The sequence below is a fragment of the Vidua chalybeata genome, chromosome 24 (assembly GCF_026979565.1).
Source record: "Vidua chalybeata isolate OUT-0048 chromosome 24, bVidCha1 merged haplotype, whole genome shotgun sequence".
In the NCBI taxonomy this organism is placed as follows: Eukaryota; Metazoa; Chordata; class Aves; order Passeriformes; family Viduidae; genus Vidua; species Vidua chalybeata.
The window spans coordinates 6934728-6953547 of record NC_071553.1 but is presented as its reverse complement, the minus strand read 5'-3'; the positions used below and the strand labels follow the sequence as shown (position 1 = coordinate 6953547).

The 18820-nt window shown below is 52.2% G+C and overlaps 1 protein-coding gene across 5 annotated transcripts; it reads right to left on the bottom strand.

The window, feature by feature from the left end:
* Window positions 1-1620: 1620 nt before the first annotated feature.
* Window positions 1621-17093, bottom strand: TAFA3 (TAFA chemokine like family member 3). Of its 5 annotated transcripts, none has more exons than XM_053963947.1 (7): window positions 16979-17093; window positions 12489-12573; window positions 12293-12366; window positions 12103-12221; window positions 4958-5107; window positions 3881-4005; window positions 1621-2555 (listed from the first exon to the last, which is right to left on the bottom strand). In XM_053963947.1, exons 4-7 carry the CDS (start codon window positions 12218-12220, stop codon window positions 2544-2546), a joined length of 405 nt encoding a protein of 134 aa, XP_053819922.1. In that variant the 5' UTR covers window position 12221; window positions 12293-12366; window positions 12489-12573; window positions 16979-17093; the 3' UTR covers window positions 1621-2543. The 5 variants fall into 5 exon arrangements, with proteins under 5 accessions (XP_053819922.1, XP_053819924.1, XP_053819920.1 ...); XM_053963949.1 differs by having other exon boundaries at window positions 12293-12350; XM_053963945.1 differs by having other exon boundaries at window positions 12103-12366.
* Between the last annotated feature and the right edge of the window lie 1727 nt (window positions 17094-18820).

Genomic DNA, 18820 nt, shown 5'->3' with positions numbered 1-18820 from the left:
TATTGAAAGTATGTTAACTGTGACAGTTTCGTCTGACTAATCACCTCTTGGGCAACTTCAAATCTTGTCTCTGCAAGCTGCACAGATGTTCTGAGACGGAACTTGGCACAAGACTTCCCCACCAAGATGGGGACTTGGGCAGGGTGGATCTGGGACCCTGGCATGAGAGCTTGGGGCGTCCAAGCAGGGGTTGATCTGTCCTTCAGCGACCAGCAGTGTGGTCACATGCAGAGAGAAGTGATCAGGGTGTCTGTGGTCACTGGGGACCATGCAGGTGGCAATGTCCCACTGAGGCAGTGAAGAGACAGGGCACTGAAGTCCTTGGCTCAGCTCAGAGATGTTCCCATCACCATCACCCTCTTCCTCGGTTTACTGCTCCTGCTAGGACTGTTAAAGGAAAGCACTGAAAATACAGCGAGTGGAAGAAGGGCAGAGGGCCAGAAGTTGTGTCAGGAGCATCCTTCCCTGGCTGCTCAGGAGTCAGAGGTAACACCAGCAGTCCTGCAGGCTGCAGCGTTTTCCTTGGAAACACATTTACCTGCCAGGAGAGGAGCAGCAATTTGCAGTATTTGTGTACTCTGATGGTGTGATAGCAGCGAGGTCAGCACTCAGCAGAGACACCAAGGGGCTATTTCCTCACTAAACTGTGGGCTGCAGTAAGTGAAAAATAAGCTTCAAGGGTGCCTATTATGCAGACAATAAAATGTTTTTATATCAATGTAGGTGTCAAGCTCAACACTTCCGCAGAGTGGATTCTTCACATTATGAGCCAGCTATGAAAATGCTCAGCCACGCAGGGGTGTTCCCATCTACAGCCCGGTGTTTTCTACTGGAAATAAGAGATTCCCACTCTGTATTCAACAGCCTAGTTTCTCAGAGGGCAGAGGACTCCAAGTGGGAACCTTAAAATCACAGTCTGGCCTTTGGTAGAGGTAGCATCTCTGTGGACATGGCACTGCAGCAGTGGGAGCTGCCACACCAAGGTGAAGCAACAGGATAAGAGAAGCTCTCAGCAAAGCATCCTGTAGAAATGAATGCACTTTTCTTTAGGATCACTATGAGCTATTCAGTCTTTGCTGGCCACAACAGGCTTTCAGCTCTCCTCCAAAGCCATCGTTGCACAAGTTGGTTGGGACTCTGGAATGGCCAGGGCAGAGTCCCCAGACCCTTTACCTCAGATTCAGCAGCATGAGAAGCACTCCCAGAGCCTCCCTTTGCTGCTGAGTGAAAAGATCTTTTGCAGAGATTAAAATGAATTTATTATTTCACAGTCTGGTATTTACATCACATCTGGAGAGGGTATTACATACCCCATTACAAAAGCGTCGCAATAATGAGTCCTGTGGTGGAAGCCAGGGCAGGAGGCAGGTGGCAGCAAACACGCCAGTGACCCCTCACTACCATGGTCCTCACACCATCTCCAGCCCCTCCTGCACCAGCACATCCCCTGCAGGGTCCCAGAGCAGTCACAGAGCAGGGCTGGAAGTGTTGGTCCCACAGCCCCAGGGTCCCAAGCACCTCTGACATCGGGGGCACAGAGCTCACATTCTCCCCCACCCTGAGCTGCTGCACCACAGGAAATGGTGTGTCCTGGAGAAGGTCATGAGCTCAGGGCCAGGAGGTGGTACATTTTTCTTTATTTTGGATTACGACAACAAAATCTAGCTTGGTCTGAGGCTCTGTCTGATGCCCCAGACACCCCAGAGCTGCAGACAGAGAGATCGCCTCACAGAAGTCTGAAATTCAATTGCAAACACAAGCAGAAACTCAGTGCCTGGGATTTGCATGGTGGAAAACATTAAAATTGCAACCTGATTAATGCAATTACTGAGGAAGGAGAAACCAGCAGCATGCACCATGGGGACATCTCACCATCCCTGGGAGCCAACAGGGTGTCATACAACCCTCTGACTATGCTGCCACATCTGCTGCATGTGGTCATAGCAGGAAGGCGGTGGGGCAGGGAAAGCCCAGTCTCCGAGGGCAGAGCAGCCCCCAGTGACTCAGGATCAGGCTGGAGCTCAGCAGCTGCTCCTAAGAACCCCAGGGCCAGGAGCCACATGGGGAAGGGTTTCACATAACCACTGACTTCCCGATTCCTGACTGCAACTTGGATTCAGCATCTTGGGAGATAGGGAAAGGCAACTCACAGCAAGGATTTCAGCTATTCAGATTAAAGCCCATTGTGGGGGCCTGCTGCCTGTTGGTCTCTGCATTGTCAACTCTTACATAGTGGGAATATTTTATTTAAGAGGATTAGAAAATGAGCCCATTTCTTGGTTGGTGAATGTGTCCACAGAAAAGGAGGAAACCGTGGAGTGACGGGATTCTGGCAGCTGCACTGGGATCCCTGCCTGCAGCCTCCAGGGAAGCTGGGGCGCAGCGGATGCTCTGATCCAGCAGCTGTCACAGTCCTGCTGACAGGTGCAGCATGGTGGCCCTGGAGCAACCCACCTCTGCAGGCACTGGGCCACATCCTGCTGCTCACAGGAGCACCAGGACCCATGGCAAGGCTGCTCAGCCAGTGCCACGCTGCACGGAGGCTATCGAGTGACCTGTGGAGAAGAGGAGAAATTATCCAATGCATCCAGCTGATTCCCCATCCATGAATTATCAGCAAACAGCCTCAAGAGGTGCAAATAAGATTGGCTCTTTACTTTCATTTAATGGAGTGGCCATTCCAAATGGTACCTTAAGGATGGTTTGTGATTTTTGTGCTCTGGCTGCAGCTCCCACTGAGGTCTGTCTGCACAGTGGACTGAGATGCAAATCCAGCCCTTTGGCACCATTTTGAAGTCACTAAAGTCATCCAAAGTTACTAGAAGTCCTTTTGAAAACACAGATCTGTGTTCCCAAACTGCCACCTCCCTAAGGAGGGCATGGCACCCAAAAGGAGGTTGGCCATGGAGGGGTCTGCTGAATGAGGCAGACGAGCAGAAGCTCCTAAGTCCTACTCCCATTCCAGATGGGAATGGTCCCAGTGAGAATTCAAGAGAGCAAAGCCAGAGCAGAGGCTTTGTGCTAAGTTAGTTGCTGGAGGAAACCAACCAAACAACACTAAAAGGGGAAAAAGACAATGTAATGCTGTAGTTACTGATCAGTGATAGATGCTCAGGGCTGGAGGAACCTTTTTGGATGTCCATAAAAACACTTCAGCATGAAAGTGCTTTCTGTGCACAAAAGTAATAGCAGCAATGAAAAAAATCCTGACATTGCTTAATATGATAATTTTATGGTGGGGGATGTGGGGCGAGGAAAACGAAAGCATAAGGAATAATTACACTCAACAGTATGAACAATGATTACAAAATTATGCAACTGATTAACCATGGCATATATGTAATTACTAATGAGTTTGATAAAATTTTAATTACACCTTGTTCTTTGGGGCATTCAGCAAGCCATGAAAATAATAATCGTGTAGTGCTCTGTCACAAATGATTGCCTCAGACGGGGAACAGGGAGAGATTTGGGGCTGTGCCACTGGGCTGGGGAGGGCAACCTGCGGCCCCGGAGCAGGGGGCGGTGCTGGGGAGCAACCTGGACACCCTGGGAGCCCTGGGATGTTACACAGACACACCTAGGATGTCTGCTCAGGGGTTGAGCCATCCAACACCAAACCTTCCAGCAAGAATGATCAATGGGAAAAGCTCTGGGATCCACTCAGGGCTGTGGTATGCCTGCCAGCCCCTCCAGCAGCAGTGACAAGTGCACAGCCCAGCCCCTCTACTCTGCTTTGGTGAGTCCTTATCAGTGTGTGCCCTGACAGAGCTGGAGCTCTCTCCTTCCCCACAGAACTGTGGGTGCTCTCCTGAATTTTGCTTGCTCCAGGCGGGGGAAGGCACAGCTGGGTTCCCCCCATCACCTGACAGGGACGTACCTTGGTCGTTTTCACTTTGTTGCCACTGCTGCAGCTCCATCCCGAGAGGTCAGGCAGCACTTTGCATTCCTCCCCATCGAGACACGGCTCCATCTGGCACCACCACTTCTGCAGCACGATGGAGGCTGGAGGAGAGGAGGGGATGAGCAGCCAGGCTGCAGCACAGGCTGTGGAGGAGCAGCTCTGCCCACCTTTCAGTGACACCAGGAGATACAGCCCCTCTCTCCAGCACAGCTCACAGCTCAGCCCTGGACAAGGAGCTGCTCGTCACCTTCCTGGCCTCACCTGACCCAGCTGCTCTACCTGCCTCAGAACACCCTGTTTTCTTTCACTACCCAAGGGAAAAAAAAAACCAATGTCCTTGCTCCCAGGGAGAGCAGTGCTGTTCAAGAACCTGTTTCAGGCTCCACTTACAGAGCAAAGGGATTGTCTCCTACCACTCTGCTCTAACAGAATCTTATGATTCATGGCTCCAGTTTGGGCAGCCAGAGTGGGCTCTCTTATATTTGGGAACAATATGACCTGAGCAGCTAGGGACAACAAGAGCCTTCCCTGATAATTTATTCTGGCATTACTTGGTGTTGCACAGAACTGCAGTCACAGGGCACTGGCAGTCAAACAAATCCATGTGGCAGGGGCTGGCAGTGCTCCTGATGGCTCTTTGGTCATGGAACACGATGGCATTCAATAAAACATACAGTTTGTATGCTTGGTGCTCCTCACAGGCAAAAGTGCTGCGGGGCTGGAATCATATCCCTGCTTCCAGCTGTGGCAGCTGGGTGAGGAGATGTGCAGGAATCGGTGCTGCAGACCTGACCCCAGCACAGTGATGTTGGAGCCCCAGTAACTCCCCCACAGCACATAGCCCAGGGCTGCACAGAGTGGAGCATCACAGCCACACCAACTGAGTGAGTGACCAGTGAGAGAGTTTCCCCAGAATGTGCCCCCTTTCCCACTGCTCTGCTGCAGGATCCCAGGGCAGGTTAATGCCAGGGACATGGAAAGCCCACACCTGTTTAACCCATGAAGATGAGGTCAGGGATTGAAAAGGAAGGGGCTGCACCATGGGGTACTCACCGTCCACGCAGGAGGGAGCTGCCCGTGTTGTCCCTGCCACCTGCCCTGGGAAACAGGAGCATTTCACCGTCTGGGAGCGCTCCTCGATCTTGTTCTTATTGCAGCACCGGTGAGCTGCGATGACTTCGCATGTGCCTGGCTCTACGTGCACTGGAGAGAAACAGCCACTGTGAGACCTCAGAGAGCTCAGGCCATTTCCTGCCCACTGCCCTGGGCAACACTGCTGGTGGGAGCTGTGACCAAGGCACCAGGAGAGCCCAGTATGTGCAGCACTGTCCTGGCCTCTGGAATCACCCCTGGGGCTGCTGGTGACATACAGATGTCTGGGCACAGCATCTTCCCAGCTCACCTGTAAGGAAAAGTGGTGTTTCCTGCTCCACACCTCTTATATCTGAGCTCTTACTTCTAATTGCCCCCACACCCATAGTACCCTCCAAAATTCATCCCCTCTTGCCAGGGCCAAGCCAAGAGCTTTATTGAAACTAATGAGCACATTAGCTAATTGCAGCTGATAATGAGATGCACATTGCTACAAGAGGGGATGGTGCATTGTGCTGCTTTTGGCTTCAAGCAGAGCACCATCACTTCCGACCACAGCTACAATCAGTGGCTCCACCTCACCATCACCCACCCTCTGCATGGAGAAGGAAGGATCAGGATGGCGTTTCCACCCTGCAGTGGCAGAGAAATGTCACGGTGTTCATCGGCAATTCAAGCTGCTCTGCTGCTCCCCCTCCCAGTGCCATTAAAATATTAAGGAAAATAGAAAACTACTGTGTTGGCTGATCACCTCTGGGATCAGAGTTTAGAGCTGGTCAGCATCTCAAATCAGTGCTTCAGCTGGGTAATGGCCCACACAAGCACAATACAAATCAGCCACAAAGGGCTGAGAGACTTCATTCCCACGACCCCAGAGATCCCTGCAGGTCCTGCCTAATGAGCACTGGAGGAGCAGTGCAGAGCCACACATGGGCATGTCCTGGGTCCTGTGGGTCACCAGGAACAGGCTTTTATTCCCTAGCAAACAGGAGCCAAGCTGGGTAGAGGACAAGGAAGCTGCATTCCTGCAGTGTGGCATCCCAAAATGTACGCAGGTAGGCGGGCATCAGGGCATTCCTGGTTGCTCCATGCCCTTGGCACAGGACACCTCCCACATTCCGGAGTGCCCCCAGGAGCTGCCACCAGAGGAAAGGCTTGGAAGGAGGTACAAGCAGGACATGCAGAGCTGTGTGGAATGATGGCTGCTGCTGCTGCTGCTGCTGCAGGAACCTGTGAGCACGAGCCCCCACTCAGCCCTCTCCCAGCACGTGAGGCTCCAGCAATTGCTCGGACCCACCCTGCATTTGCCTCATCCTGCCCTTGCTGTCCCCGCTCCCAGCTCTGCCTGAACCCTGGGCACTGCTGGAGCGTCCTGCTGGGGATGCCATCCCCCCCAGTGGCACAATGTCAGGGGGACCAGGGCAGCTGACCTGTGTCACGAGGAGTGCCCCTGCAGACCTTGTCGGGTCCCCACACTCACCGACAAACACTGCCCAGCTTTTGGAACGCGGCCACTCCGCCTCTCCAAGGAAAGCTGAGGGAAATGGGATCTCTCCCCCACCACTGGGGGAAATCCCTTTGCCTCACAGACATTCTTTTCACATCCCTGCTTGGAAATGCTCATCTAAGTGTAAACGCCTGGCTTGTAGCAACTGGGCATGGCTCTGCCAGCTTCCAGTCAAAGCACTCCCTGCCCTTCTGTTCCCACTGTGTCCGAGCACCGGATGGGAGACAAAGAGCAGGATGTGAGGAGCTGCTCCAGGACACATCCCTCTGCCCGGCACCACCGCACAGGCAGGACAGGTTATGCAATCACCATGTCTTTAATTTACTTCATTTACTGCTATTTCATGGTCATTTTCTTTTAATGAACCCTTACTTTCATTTCTGTCCATAATAATCATACAATTATTATATGGAATATTTTGCAATAATCTCTCTGGCCACAAATTTTATCTTCTCTTTCAAATGTCATAGTAATTCAGCTTTAATAATGAATTCCATTCTTTATGTATACAGAAATGGTAGACTTCGGTGAAAGTTAAAAGGAAAGCAACTCTTTGCAGAACAAACATGACTGTTTTTCCCTTTCTTTATGCTTCATGGGATTTTTCAAATAATCTGAGGAAGAAGTAGAGATCCTTGCCTTTGGCTGCCTATGAGCCCACATTCCTATCCCACAAGGAGTCACTCTTTCACCCGATGCACCTCACCAGGGAATTTTACACCCTCAAGTCTCAGTGTTCACAGGTAGTTACAGGTTTGATTCATTTTCAGAAAAGCTTCATTAGCAGAGCTCTTCCCGGGAGGGCTGCCCAGGCAACCCCTCCGCTCCCTTGCAGTCCTGCTTTCCGGCTGCTCATTTTCAGCTAATTTTAAAAGGTTCAGCCGAGGGAGAGCCAGGCAGAACTGAGAAATCGGTCATTACAACCATGCAATAGCAGTTTGCTAACGTGTCAAAGCCCTTTTAATTTGCTCGGAAAGGTGCAGCTCAGAGATAAAGAGAAATTTGACTCCCTCTGCCTTACTGCAGCTAGCTGAGTGTGGGGCACTGCGGTGCTGGACCTGCAGCCTCAGAGTCCTTGCCCAGGAAAAGCTGCCTGTGTGGGGCAGGTACCCCATTGCCCTGGCACAGCCCCACAGCCCCTGGCACAACCCAACAGTCCCCTTGGGGCACACACAGCCTCACAGCCAGGGCCCTACTGATGGCAGAGCTGAAGAAGCAGCACGCAGCCCCAGGACCCATCCTGCTCTCAGGCCACAAAACACTTCCATTTGCCTGAAGGTCTTAGAACTGTAGAATCAGAGATTGGTTAGGGTTGAAAAGGAGCTTAACAATCATCTTATTCCACGCCCTGCCATGGGCAGGGACACCTTCCACTCGACAAATTTACTCCAAGCCCCATCCAGCCTGGCCTTGAACACTTCCAGGAATGCATTCAAGGACAGTCTGTGCCAGGGCCTCACCACCCTCACAAGGAAGAATTTCTTCTGAACACCTAACCAAAACTTGTCTCCTTCCAGTTTAAAACCATTCCCCATTGCATTGTCTTCTGACCATCTGGCACCCTGCCCTAGGACATGATGCCACTGGAAATTTGCCCCCTCCGGGTACCAGCCGCAGCCCTGGCAGCAGGACACAGTGCATCCCCTTCCCAGGCCCTGGCATTTGAGCAGAGGTGATGTGCCCATGGGAAGCCGGGTAAGGGCTATCCCAGCTGGCAAAATGCACCTCAGCTCCTACACACCAGATTCACTTGTTTCCCCACCTCTGGCCCACAGGCAACATGAACCATGCCAGCCCCCAGCATTCACATGAGCACAGGAGCTTGGGGAGATGTAACTGAGAGCAAAGAAACTCTGAGAGCAAAGAAAACCACCATATCTCTGCCTCAGATACGGTGATTCCCAGGATGTCAGCAGGAGACACTGCTGTTTCCTCGCTGCAGAGATGAGCATCACCACACCGAGGGACACCAGCAGGACAGCGGTGTGAGAGGCTCCCAGCCATACCAGAGGCTCCCTGCCACACGAGGTTTTCATGTCCCATGCCTGGGAAGTGTGAGCAGAGGGGCTGAGCCCACGTGCAGTGCAAGCAACGGGCTCCAGAGCTCCCTGCAGCTGCTTCTCCTTTTGCTGAGCAGCAGGAAACTTGGAATAAAAAACATATCAGATGGATGGTGCGTTTAACACCGACAGCAGGAAACCTCCCAAGAGCCTGGGATAAGTTCCAGAGCTTCTGGCATGCTTCTCCCTCCCATTTAACTGGTATTTCCCCACTGGAACCCTTTTCTAAAAGACACAGCTTATCTCGTGGAACCATGAAGAATTGTAAGAGCAAACGGCTTTTGGATTCTGCATGCAAAAATAAAATAAAAATGCTGTCCTACTCTGATTGACCTTTAAATGAGCAGCAGAACATGGGATTTTTATGGCATAACCTGAAATGACACATTTTGAGTGTCTCAGGGAGCGTGGGCACCACTCCACATGTTCAGTGTAAAATACTGCTTGCTGGGGGAGAGCTACAAAATGAAGAGAAGTTGGATGCATGTTAGTGCCAGGTAATGCCCAGAGAACCTCATTTCCCAAAAGAAAAAATCCCAGCTGACTTAAATATCTTTTTACTTCTGCTTCAGGTTGAGTGATGAGCATAAAGGCAAAGACAGCCCTTTGATTATCAGCTTTAGAAGGTGCTGGGACCACCTTTGTGGGAGTTGGATCCAGACATTCCAGCCTTGTTCATCATGAAGACCTCACTATGTTACACAGGGGATTAAACTTCTGATGAATCATTCTTCACCAAGGAGTCTCCTATTCTGTTTCCAAATGACTGTGCTTGATTCATGTGGCTCTTTGAATCCAACCACATTCTGCAGGAAGCAGTGCTTTGCTTGGACAAAGCAGCATCTCCATGTGCTGGGTGGGCACAAGGGATCTCAGGCACATGGTCTGATTTGTGTGCAGGGCCAGGAGCTGGACTTAATGATCCTTGTGGACCTCTTCCAACCTGAGATATTCTGTAATTCGATTATCAGACCTGGTTGCCACAGTCAGATGTGTCCCTGGACAGCAAACAGAGGGTTTGCATGTGGACTGTCTCTTCAAGAAATGTTTACATTTGAGGTCACAATTAAAGACCTTCCTCTGCTATTGATCATTTTTAAGTGGTTCTACCTGTGAATAAACACAATTCTTTAATGGGATGAAAGCTCTGGATGTATCTGTCCCTCAGCATCTCTGACTCTGGGGGTCTCAGGCATCAGTGACAGTTATCCCTGTTCAACTCCACACAGAAACAGAACTGCAGCTTCCTTGGACACAAATGTCACTGCCACTAAGAATGCAGCATTATGAAAGCAGCATTATTATGCAGCATTATGTTTCAAACATAACCTTCACTGAAAACTGTCCCAAATGCAGCAACAACAGGGCAGACAACAGGAGAGTAAAGTCCATTAACTCAGCAAGTACACAAAGAATTCTTGTTTTGAGACCATGGAAACCCAGCCCAAGAGATGAGGCAGTCACAGGAAGTTCTTACAATATCCGGAAAGCAGGATGGGCAGAGAGAAACTCTGTTCACAAAGACATAGAGCAGGGTCAAACTTTTAAGTGTTTGCTCCTGGTCTGCCCTCTTTTCTGTGGATCAAATTTTCCTGAATAAAAACCACACCATTTGGTCTGCCGTGGATAAGTCTGTGAGAGCAAAAAAACCCTGACTCAGGCCCTGCTGGCACATGAATCCATGAGCCTGGCTGCTCGTGGACAAGTGAGACTTATACATAATTCACACCTACCAGTACACCTGGGCATCTGCACTTCAAACCTCAGTGATTGCTGCTTTATTAATCCCAGGTATGACTCTTCCCCAAAGAAGCAGCTCCCTACAAAGTGATACCATGGAGGAGCACGGCTCTCTGGCACTGGGATTGGGCAGGTTGACTGAGTACTTAAGCTGCCAACAGTGCCCATATCCCGGGTAGACCTGATTCTGTGCTGAAAAGTCATCCCAGAAAAAAAGTGAAGAGATTTCTCCCAGTTAGAATCACAGAACGGTTTAGGTTGGAAAGAAGCTTAAAGCTCATCTTGCTCCACTCCCTGCCCTTACCAGGCCCACCTTCCACTAGACCAGGTTGCTCAGAGCCCTGTCCAACCTGATGGGATACCCAGGGTGAGGAGAAGAGAAAGGCAGGTAGCTGCTGACTGGTTGGGTGAGGGAGTCACTCCGGAAGATGTGTTTTGGTTTTAAGCAATGCGGGTGGGGATTACAGGATTAGAACTGCTTTAACTCTCAGGGAAAAATGACAGAAATAGGACAGGGTTAGGTGTGGGGTCAATCAAGAGTGTGAATGGTTTCAAATTAACCCATAAGTGCCCCTTCCAAGCAGAGGCATATGAAGCATACAGCAGGTGCCCTGGGATCCAAGTGTTCACCTGTGCAGCCAGGTGCACAGCTCTGCCAGTAGCTCCAGTACCACCAGCAACACCAGTACCACCAGCAACACCAGCATCCACCTCCCCATATGTCCTCCCACCATGCTCCAAGGAGCCCCCAGCCCTGGACCACCAGGTTCCCCCACTGGCCCATCAGGCTCCTGTGTGAGGGAGGATGGGCACAAAGGGCTGAGCATAACTTCTCAGGTGCTTCTCTTCTCCAGACACAAACTTCAATCATGGGTTCACATAACCCCTCCAAAAAATCACATCCATGCCACAAAGCAGCATTCCAATGCTCAGAGAGGAAATTTCAAATTCACAGCTGGGAATAACAAATGAACATCTCAGAGCCACAATGATGTTTTCCACCAAGACTTTCAGTTCTACATTACTTTACACTTGTTCCATCTTCCTAGATGATCTTTGCAACCAGGGCAAAACAAATTGTTATTTCTAATAGGTGGAGAGTGGAGTGAAGAGTGTCCACCACATATCAAGTGGGGCTTGTGATACTCATAGCAACTCGGGTGGAAAGAGTTACATCCACTGCCCACAGAGCAAGAATTACCCCAACAATAGGTTCACATAGATGTATCAGATGTATAGGTGGATCATTATATGTGTCTCAGATTCTGCTACAGACATGAAGAAATTCTTTATTTAACTCCTCAGACCATCCCAACTCACAAAGCCACTGGTTTTAAATGCCCCATAATGAGTATTCACAACTTCTAACTCAAGCAGCAGCTCCTATGGCTGCATGCTCCTACCCATCTTGAAGGAGCAGTCCCGGGAGCTTCCTGCACACGTGGACACTCCAAAAACCAATCCAACAGCTGTCACAGTGGCACTGTGTTGTGCCTCTTGGTGTCTGTTTGCTGGATACTGCCCAGACCCCAGAAAAAGGGAAGGACACTGAGCTCCTTGAGGCTGTCAGCATTTGGTCCCCAGAGAGATGCCCGCCTGCTCCTGGTGTGCACCACAGCCTGAAACTGCTCCTCCCCCCACCAAGAGATATGAGACAGAACTTCACCAAGCAGCTCATCCCCATGTAACCCCCACCTCAGGCATCCCATGAAGACCCCAAAGTAGTACCATTATCATGAGGACCCAGATGTTTGCACAAGCATGTGACACATACAGTAGCAAGGATCTTGCTCCCCTACCTGAATGGCTTCTGTGATGATGCGTGGAGGCCAGCGTCAGTCGTCCCCACAGCGTGGTAAGGCAGAGACTGAGCACGAAAACCCATTTGCTCAGGCTCTGTATATCTCTCTCACTCATTCTACCGAAAACAAGAAGAGATATGTGGAGGAAGAGGGACTGCGGAGGGCTGGGAGGTGCAGATCTACTCACCAATGCTCCTGCACGCAGTGGTATGACTCCTGAACGTTGTGAGGACTGGGGTGTCTGGCTGTGGGGACATGGCCCTGGGAGATGAAGGGATTCACCCACCACCCTCAGATGACCTCAGACTTCAGCAGCAGCATAGGCCATCTCAGCAGGACAGAAAGAGATCCCACCAGCAGTAGTACAGGTGAATGATGGTTACCTTTTACTGGTGATTCACGGTCACATCTGTGCATCTGCCAGCCTCAGGTGGGTCAGGTCTTTGCAAGGAGCAGACATCAGCACATCTGAAAGGAGAAAGAACAACATGGGCAGTGATACCTGCCATCAGTGCGAGCCACTGTGTCTCTGGGAGTGGCTGGGGACACCTGGGAGTTTCACCTACCCCACTTCAGGACACACACTCCCAGGTGCCTGTGTCCATTGCACCACTGAAATTTCTCCAGGAGCTCAGCCCATAACCCTGCTCACCCCTTTTTGAACAACAGGACCTGCAGAGCTGCTCCTGATTTTTACTGAGAGCTGAGAGCACAAAATCAGGTCCTTTATAGTAGGTTATTAAAGCAGATGACAAACACTACATGCACAGCCACTGTGTGTGGGAAGAGCCAGAGTAGATCAGCAGCAAGTCATTTCAGGTTTTGCCTTTACTGTGCGTGGTTATGTGCTGTTATTGTCCTTGTGTCACTGAGGTCCCTTGCAGTGATGCCCGAGGCTTGGCATTTGTAAACCACTTGCTGACAAACAGGAGGATGGGCTGATCCCGCTGGATGTCCCGGGGCCAGCACCCCACAGGAAGCCGAGGAACAGGGCAGCTGATTGCCAGTGGGATGCACCGAGCCCATGGCAGTGCCAGGACCTGCAGTCCGCTCTCTCAGTGCGTCACCTTCTTCTGGGGCTGCTCCTCCTTCCAGCACAGACGCCAAATTCATGCAACCACACACCCAAAACTGCATCGGCCACCCCTGGACACACCGAGAATCTCTCTTGGCACCACACTTGCACCACTCCCACTCCATGCAGCACTTGCTGGGAAGAAGCCAAGTTTTACATCATCTAAAGCCCCTAGGGAAAAATGTAAGTCCCAAAGGGTTTTGTATTTTACTGCTGAGTTCTTTAAATATGTTCTCTTCACTATTTACAGCCACAGCCCTTCAGATGGGAATAGCTCCGGCGCTCCGCAGGCAGTGGTGTCACTGCTTGGCACCTGCCAAGTGATGTGGTGACCTCCCAGCCTCCATTATCACCTGCTGGGGTCTAACCAGGTCCAGCAAACAACTATGTCTCCCATAAAATGTTAGTGCTGGATCATAACTTACTAACAAGACACCACAAAGACAAGTGGTGGTGACACTGAGGCTGGAGAGTGCTGCCAGGGCCAGCAGCAGGTGCCAGGGGTACCTTGCCCTGTACCAACATTGCACAGTCCTCTCCACAAGCAGTGCACAATTCCAGCAGTGCACTGGACAAACCCACACCTCTCAGAGAAGAAATCTTCAATTTTCAACCATGTTTGAAATTTGTATCTGCTCTGGACCATGAGACAGTGAAACCACAGACTCCTCTAATGAAGAGCCAGGACACAATATGCTGACATTTTTAATCAAAATGAAGTGATTTGAAGAGGTAAAAAGGACATTTCTTATTTGGAAGCATTTAAAAATGAATTTTCCTGTTTTAAACTGGCATTTCAAAATGAAAAATGCTTCGTTCCGAATTGGTGATTTAAAGTGAATTTTGCACTTTGATTCTCCCATCTGGAAGACAAAAATCAGAAAATGTCATCAAAAGTGTTGACATTTGCGCAGGAAGAAACCAAAGGTATATTGACAAAACCACATATTTTATGCTAAAAAAGAATTTAGAGGTAAGGAAATACTTCTAATTAGTGCTGTGGGATGGTCAGCTTGGCCAGGAGCAGACTGAAGAGTGGCTGGCAGCATCCCACTTGCTGTCCTGACTCCATCCCTGCCCAGTGGGTAATGAGGGGCTGCTCCTGCTCCAGCCCCTCCATTGCCAGAAAGAATCCAGTATGGCTCAATGTGCAAGAAAACCATTGCTCCTCGAGGTGATGTGGTGGGACTGTAAGACTCTCTCCTGTAAACCCATATTCAGGTGATCTCTGATGTTCTGGCAGAAAATGCTCTGCATGAGGCTTCTCAGAGGGGGATCATACAACAGCTGGTACTGCTGGAGTCCCTTTGGAGACGTGACAGCCCACTGTGTAAATACTGATGTCAGCTTAAAGCATGCACTATTTGCTCAATGACAAAGCAAACAGCTCTCTCAGACCTGCTCAGTCCTTCACCTGAATCCAGAGGCAGTTCATGCCACAGCACTGCATCCAGCAGGGAGTGGGGCACGTGCCCCACGCCTGGGGCCACCCCTGCACCACGCAGGAGCCGTGTCCCAGCTGGACAAGCACGCAGCTGTCTTGCCCCATGATGGGGCACATCTAGCAGCCCAGATGTGAGGACAGAAGACACAGTGCTAGTGCAATTTTTGCAACGGTGAGTCCCCAGTGCCAACGAACCTCCCATGCGCCTTCCAGCAGAGCAGCCAGGTCCTCATCAGGAGACCCTGGTTTCCTGGCTGCTGCTCCAGCTCCAGCTCCTGCTTCATGCAGGGAGAACAGCCCAGCTCCCAGGCACCAGGCCTGAGCCCCACAGCACACACCAGAGTCCTTCTGGAGGTGCCCATCCCCAGCTCACGCCCATGAGACCCTCCAGGCCATTTGAGTTTCCAGGAGACATTCCTAAACCTCTCAGCTGGACCAAAACCCAAGCACTCCACTGGTCTCTCCATCCCACAGAGGACAGCAACATGCCCCCAGTGCAAAGTATATTTAGCTCAGAAAGGCTGAGCTGTTTGCTATAGCCAAGGAAGCATAAATAAATTACAGTGTTATCAATAATGCAATCCACACTGTCCATGTCACACTCGGAAGGGAAACCACTGAGCTGAGCAGGAGCCATGCTGGTGGCCAGGAGAGCACATGTGGCTCAGAGGAGCAGGAGGACAAGGTGCATCCCAGTGTTCCATGCTGGCAGAGGCACTCAGAGCTCCCACTCATGCCCAAACTCACATTAGAAAACACAGCTCCACAGAAATTGCTGTTTTGACAGTTATCAACCTCCAGTGTCGTGATATTACAACTACAAATGTTTGGTCTGACTTGAGATTTTTCAGCCTGCAATGTCAGTGAAATGAAGAGTGGTGTTCTGGCATGTCAAAACACTTAATTTTGATTGAAAATCTTGGTATTCTCCATTCTGTTAGGTGCTGTTTGGAATTTTGTAGATTTTTTCACTAACATTTTTAAACTGCTTTTGCCTTTTGGGTCTGAGCTGGGACCTGAAAGAACTGTCAAATTCCTCAGTATCTCAGACTATCAATCTCAGTTGCAACCAGTGTGTCAAGAGTTTATGGTTCCTCTGTGAGGGTCCATGTCCCTCCCTGTAGCCACATGTGGGCATGGACCATCATCCACATGGGAGCTTCATGGAGGTTCTCCATCACAGACACACTACAGGAACAGCTCCCTGCTGCCCTCCCAGACAACGACCACTCTGCCTGTCACAGGAGCTATGGACGTTTTCCTCCTCCTCCATTAAAGCCAGATGTGGAATTGTGCCCCTCCAGCCAGGGACTGCAGTTTGCTGGAGCACAGCCCAGTGCCCCAGAGTGCTAATGAGGCTAATGAACAGGCCCCCAAGCCTCTCCCTGCAGCAAAAGGGATGGCTGATGAGCAGGAGGAGGAGACTCCTGCTTCCCTGCCTTGGCACCCACAGAATGGACAAACTCATGATGCCAGAATGGGACTGGCACAGCTCACGCTCTCCTCTGAGCCACTGAGCCTCTATTCATGGTGATGGGGCCATCTGACCCGTGCCCATCCCGTGCCCCTTGAGCCACCCCATGAGGTAGCTGGCTCTCAGTGTCACTGCCCTTCTCCAGCCTGGTGTTGGCCAGAGGCAAACCCATCCTGGCTGGAGGAGCTTCAGCAGAGAGGGAGGAAGCAGAGGAAGATTAAAGCCCCCCATCCCATCCTGTCCTTCTCACAGCTTTGGCCACACTGACAGCTTGTGCTGAAGGCAGCAGCAGTTGGGATCTGTGGTTCCTTCCAGAGTAAAGGAGCATCCTTGGCTGCAGAATCTGGGATCTCTCCAGCAGTGCTTTGCCTCCCAGAAAGGCGAGTAGCTTCGCAGTGCTGGCAAAACCGCATCCGTGACGAGCTCACTCCCGGAGCCGGTGGCCGGACCCACCGGGTCCGAATGCCCTCACAGCCCGCAGGGACCGTGGCCGCCGCTGCTGTCGGAGTCACCGGTACCGGGGAGCAGGGCAGAGCCGGCCCCGTTAAAGTCACTGCAGGGGCCCTCCCGAGCCCCGCACCGGCACCGGGGAGCCCCGGCGGGCGAGAGGGGACCGGGACACGCGGGGACCGGGAAGCGACGTACGGCGGCCGGGCGGAGCCGGGAGCGCCGGACCCCGCGGCGGAGCCCTGGACCGGCATCCCGGTGCCGCCTGCGCTCGCTGGCACGCCGATCCCGGCGGCTCCCCGGCCCCGGCTCCCCGGCCCTCGTCAGGACTCAGCGTCCCCTCGGAGCGGCGCCGGGCCGGCGCTCGGCACCGCGGCGGGGGTCGCCCCGGGGGTGCCGTCTCGACCCCCCCCGCCAAACTTTCCGCACGTACCTGCCGGTGGCTTCGGTGCGGGCGGGGCCCGACGCTGCCCATGGCCGGGGGCCGCTCCGCTCCGCCGGGTCAGCGCCGCCTCCGCGGGCCGCAGCCGCCGGGGGCCGCGGGCATCGCCGGGCGGCGGCGGCGGCAGCGCGGGGCTGGGCGGGGGCGGCGGGCGCGGAGCCGAGCGGAGCCCGGCGGACCCGGTGCCGGCGCGAAGGGGCGCAGCGCCGCCTGCTGCTGCCGCCGCCGCCCGGGGACCGGCCCCGCGATCCCGGGCTGGCACCGGAACCGGCTGCTGCCGCCGTCCCGGGACCGGCCCTGCGATGCCGGGCTGGCACCGGCACCGGCTGCGCACCGAGCCGCTCGCCGCCGCCCCCGCCCTCGAGGGCGCTGCCCCGCCCCGGTCAGCCCCGGTGCCCGTCAAGGCTGTCGGGGAGGAGGAACAGGCAGAGAGAATTTACCGGAAAAATTATTTACACACACAACCCCTTTCCCTCCCCCCCGCCCCCCCCCCCCCCCAGAAAACAAAGAGGGGGGTGATGGCCCGCGAGCTCCGAGGGATATGGAATGGTGCGGGGATGGACGGACAGCCAGCCAGACTGATTGCTGGCATTCTCCTCCTCAAAGGATGAGCCTGGTCAGAACTAATTTACCCAAAAACTAATTTTCCCTGCCAAAAAAGGTGTGATGGATCTGCGAGCACAGAGGGGTGCTGGATGGTGTGGGGATGGACAGACAGACAGATGGATCCACTCCTGCAGCCCTCTTCTCCTCAAAACATGAGCCTGTCTTTGGTGTCAAACCACCAAAACAGCTTTCCTGGAACTGAAATAGCACCACCAGCCTGGATGGGGCTCTGCAGGAGACTCTCCCTGACACAGGGGATTCCAACACCTGGGACCACAACACCAGCCTGGGCCAGTTCCTAAGCCCAAGGCAGCTCCAGGCTTGTCCAGAAAACCTCTCCTGGAGCCCCCAGAGCAGAGCTTTCATGGCTCCTCTCGCAACAGGCAGCAACAGACTTTAAAACACCAACAAATAGCAAGAACAAAGGTTGGATTTTCACAATTGTTGCCAGGAATTAGACCTGCAACCTCAGCACAGCTGAGATGAGAGGCTGAAGTTCCATGTACTCATTTTCGTTGCTTTGCTCAAACCTATTTGCACATCGATGAAAGCCTTTGGTTTCTGAGCACAGCTCACTGCTTACTCCTGGACCTTCCAACCCACCGCTCAGCTGGAAGCGTGGAAATATTTCCAAGACCAAGCTGAGTTACAGGTGAACAGCAGCTCTTCAGACAACTCACATGTGGGCAGTTTGCAAATTTCCCAGCCATTTGCTTTCCATGGGATCCCAAAGCCTTTGTGCATGCTCTCTCCCTTCCCCAGAAACCAGCCCTTGGAAAGGGCACTGCTGTGAGTCCCTGCCAAGTGCCACGTTGGGACCACTGGCACCCTCCTCAGGGCACCAAACAGATGGCAAGGCAGATGCCCTGAGGTGACTCACCAGCTCCTGGGGGACCCAAAACCCCCAAAATGCACACAGGTAGCCAGGGGAGAGTACCCCAGGCCTGACAAGAGTAGGTTATTTTGCTATTTTGTCCTAGGAAACTGAGTTCCTTTTCCCCCTTTATAGAGTCAAAATTGCCATATGTTAAATTCCAGTTAGTTAGACTTGGTTACTCAAAAGAAAAAGGAAAAGCTCTACAAGATTAACCCAAACCCCAGTAATAAGATATTAAGAAAATACAAGCATCTCATTCTTCAGATCAGAGGGTTTTAATAATAATGACAAAAATCAATATGAAACTAAATTAAATCTGCTGTTTATATTCATCAGGTAATTTGATCAAG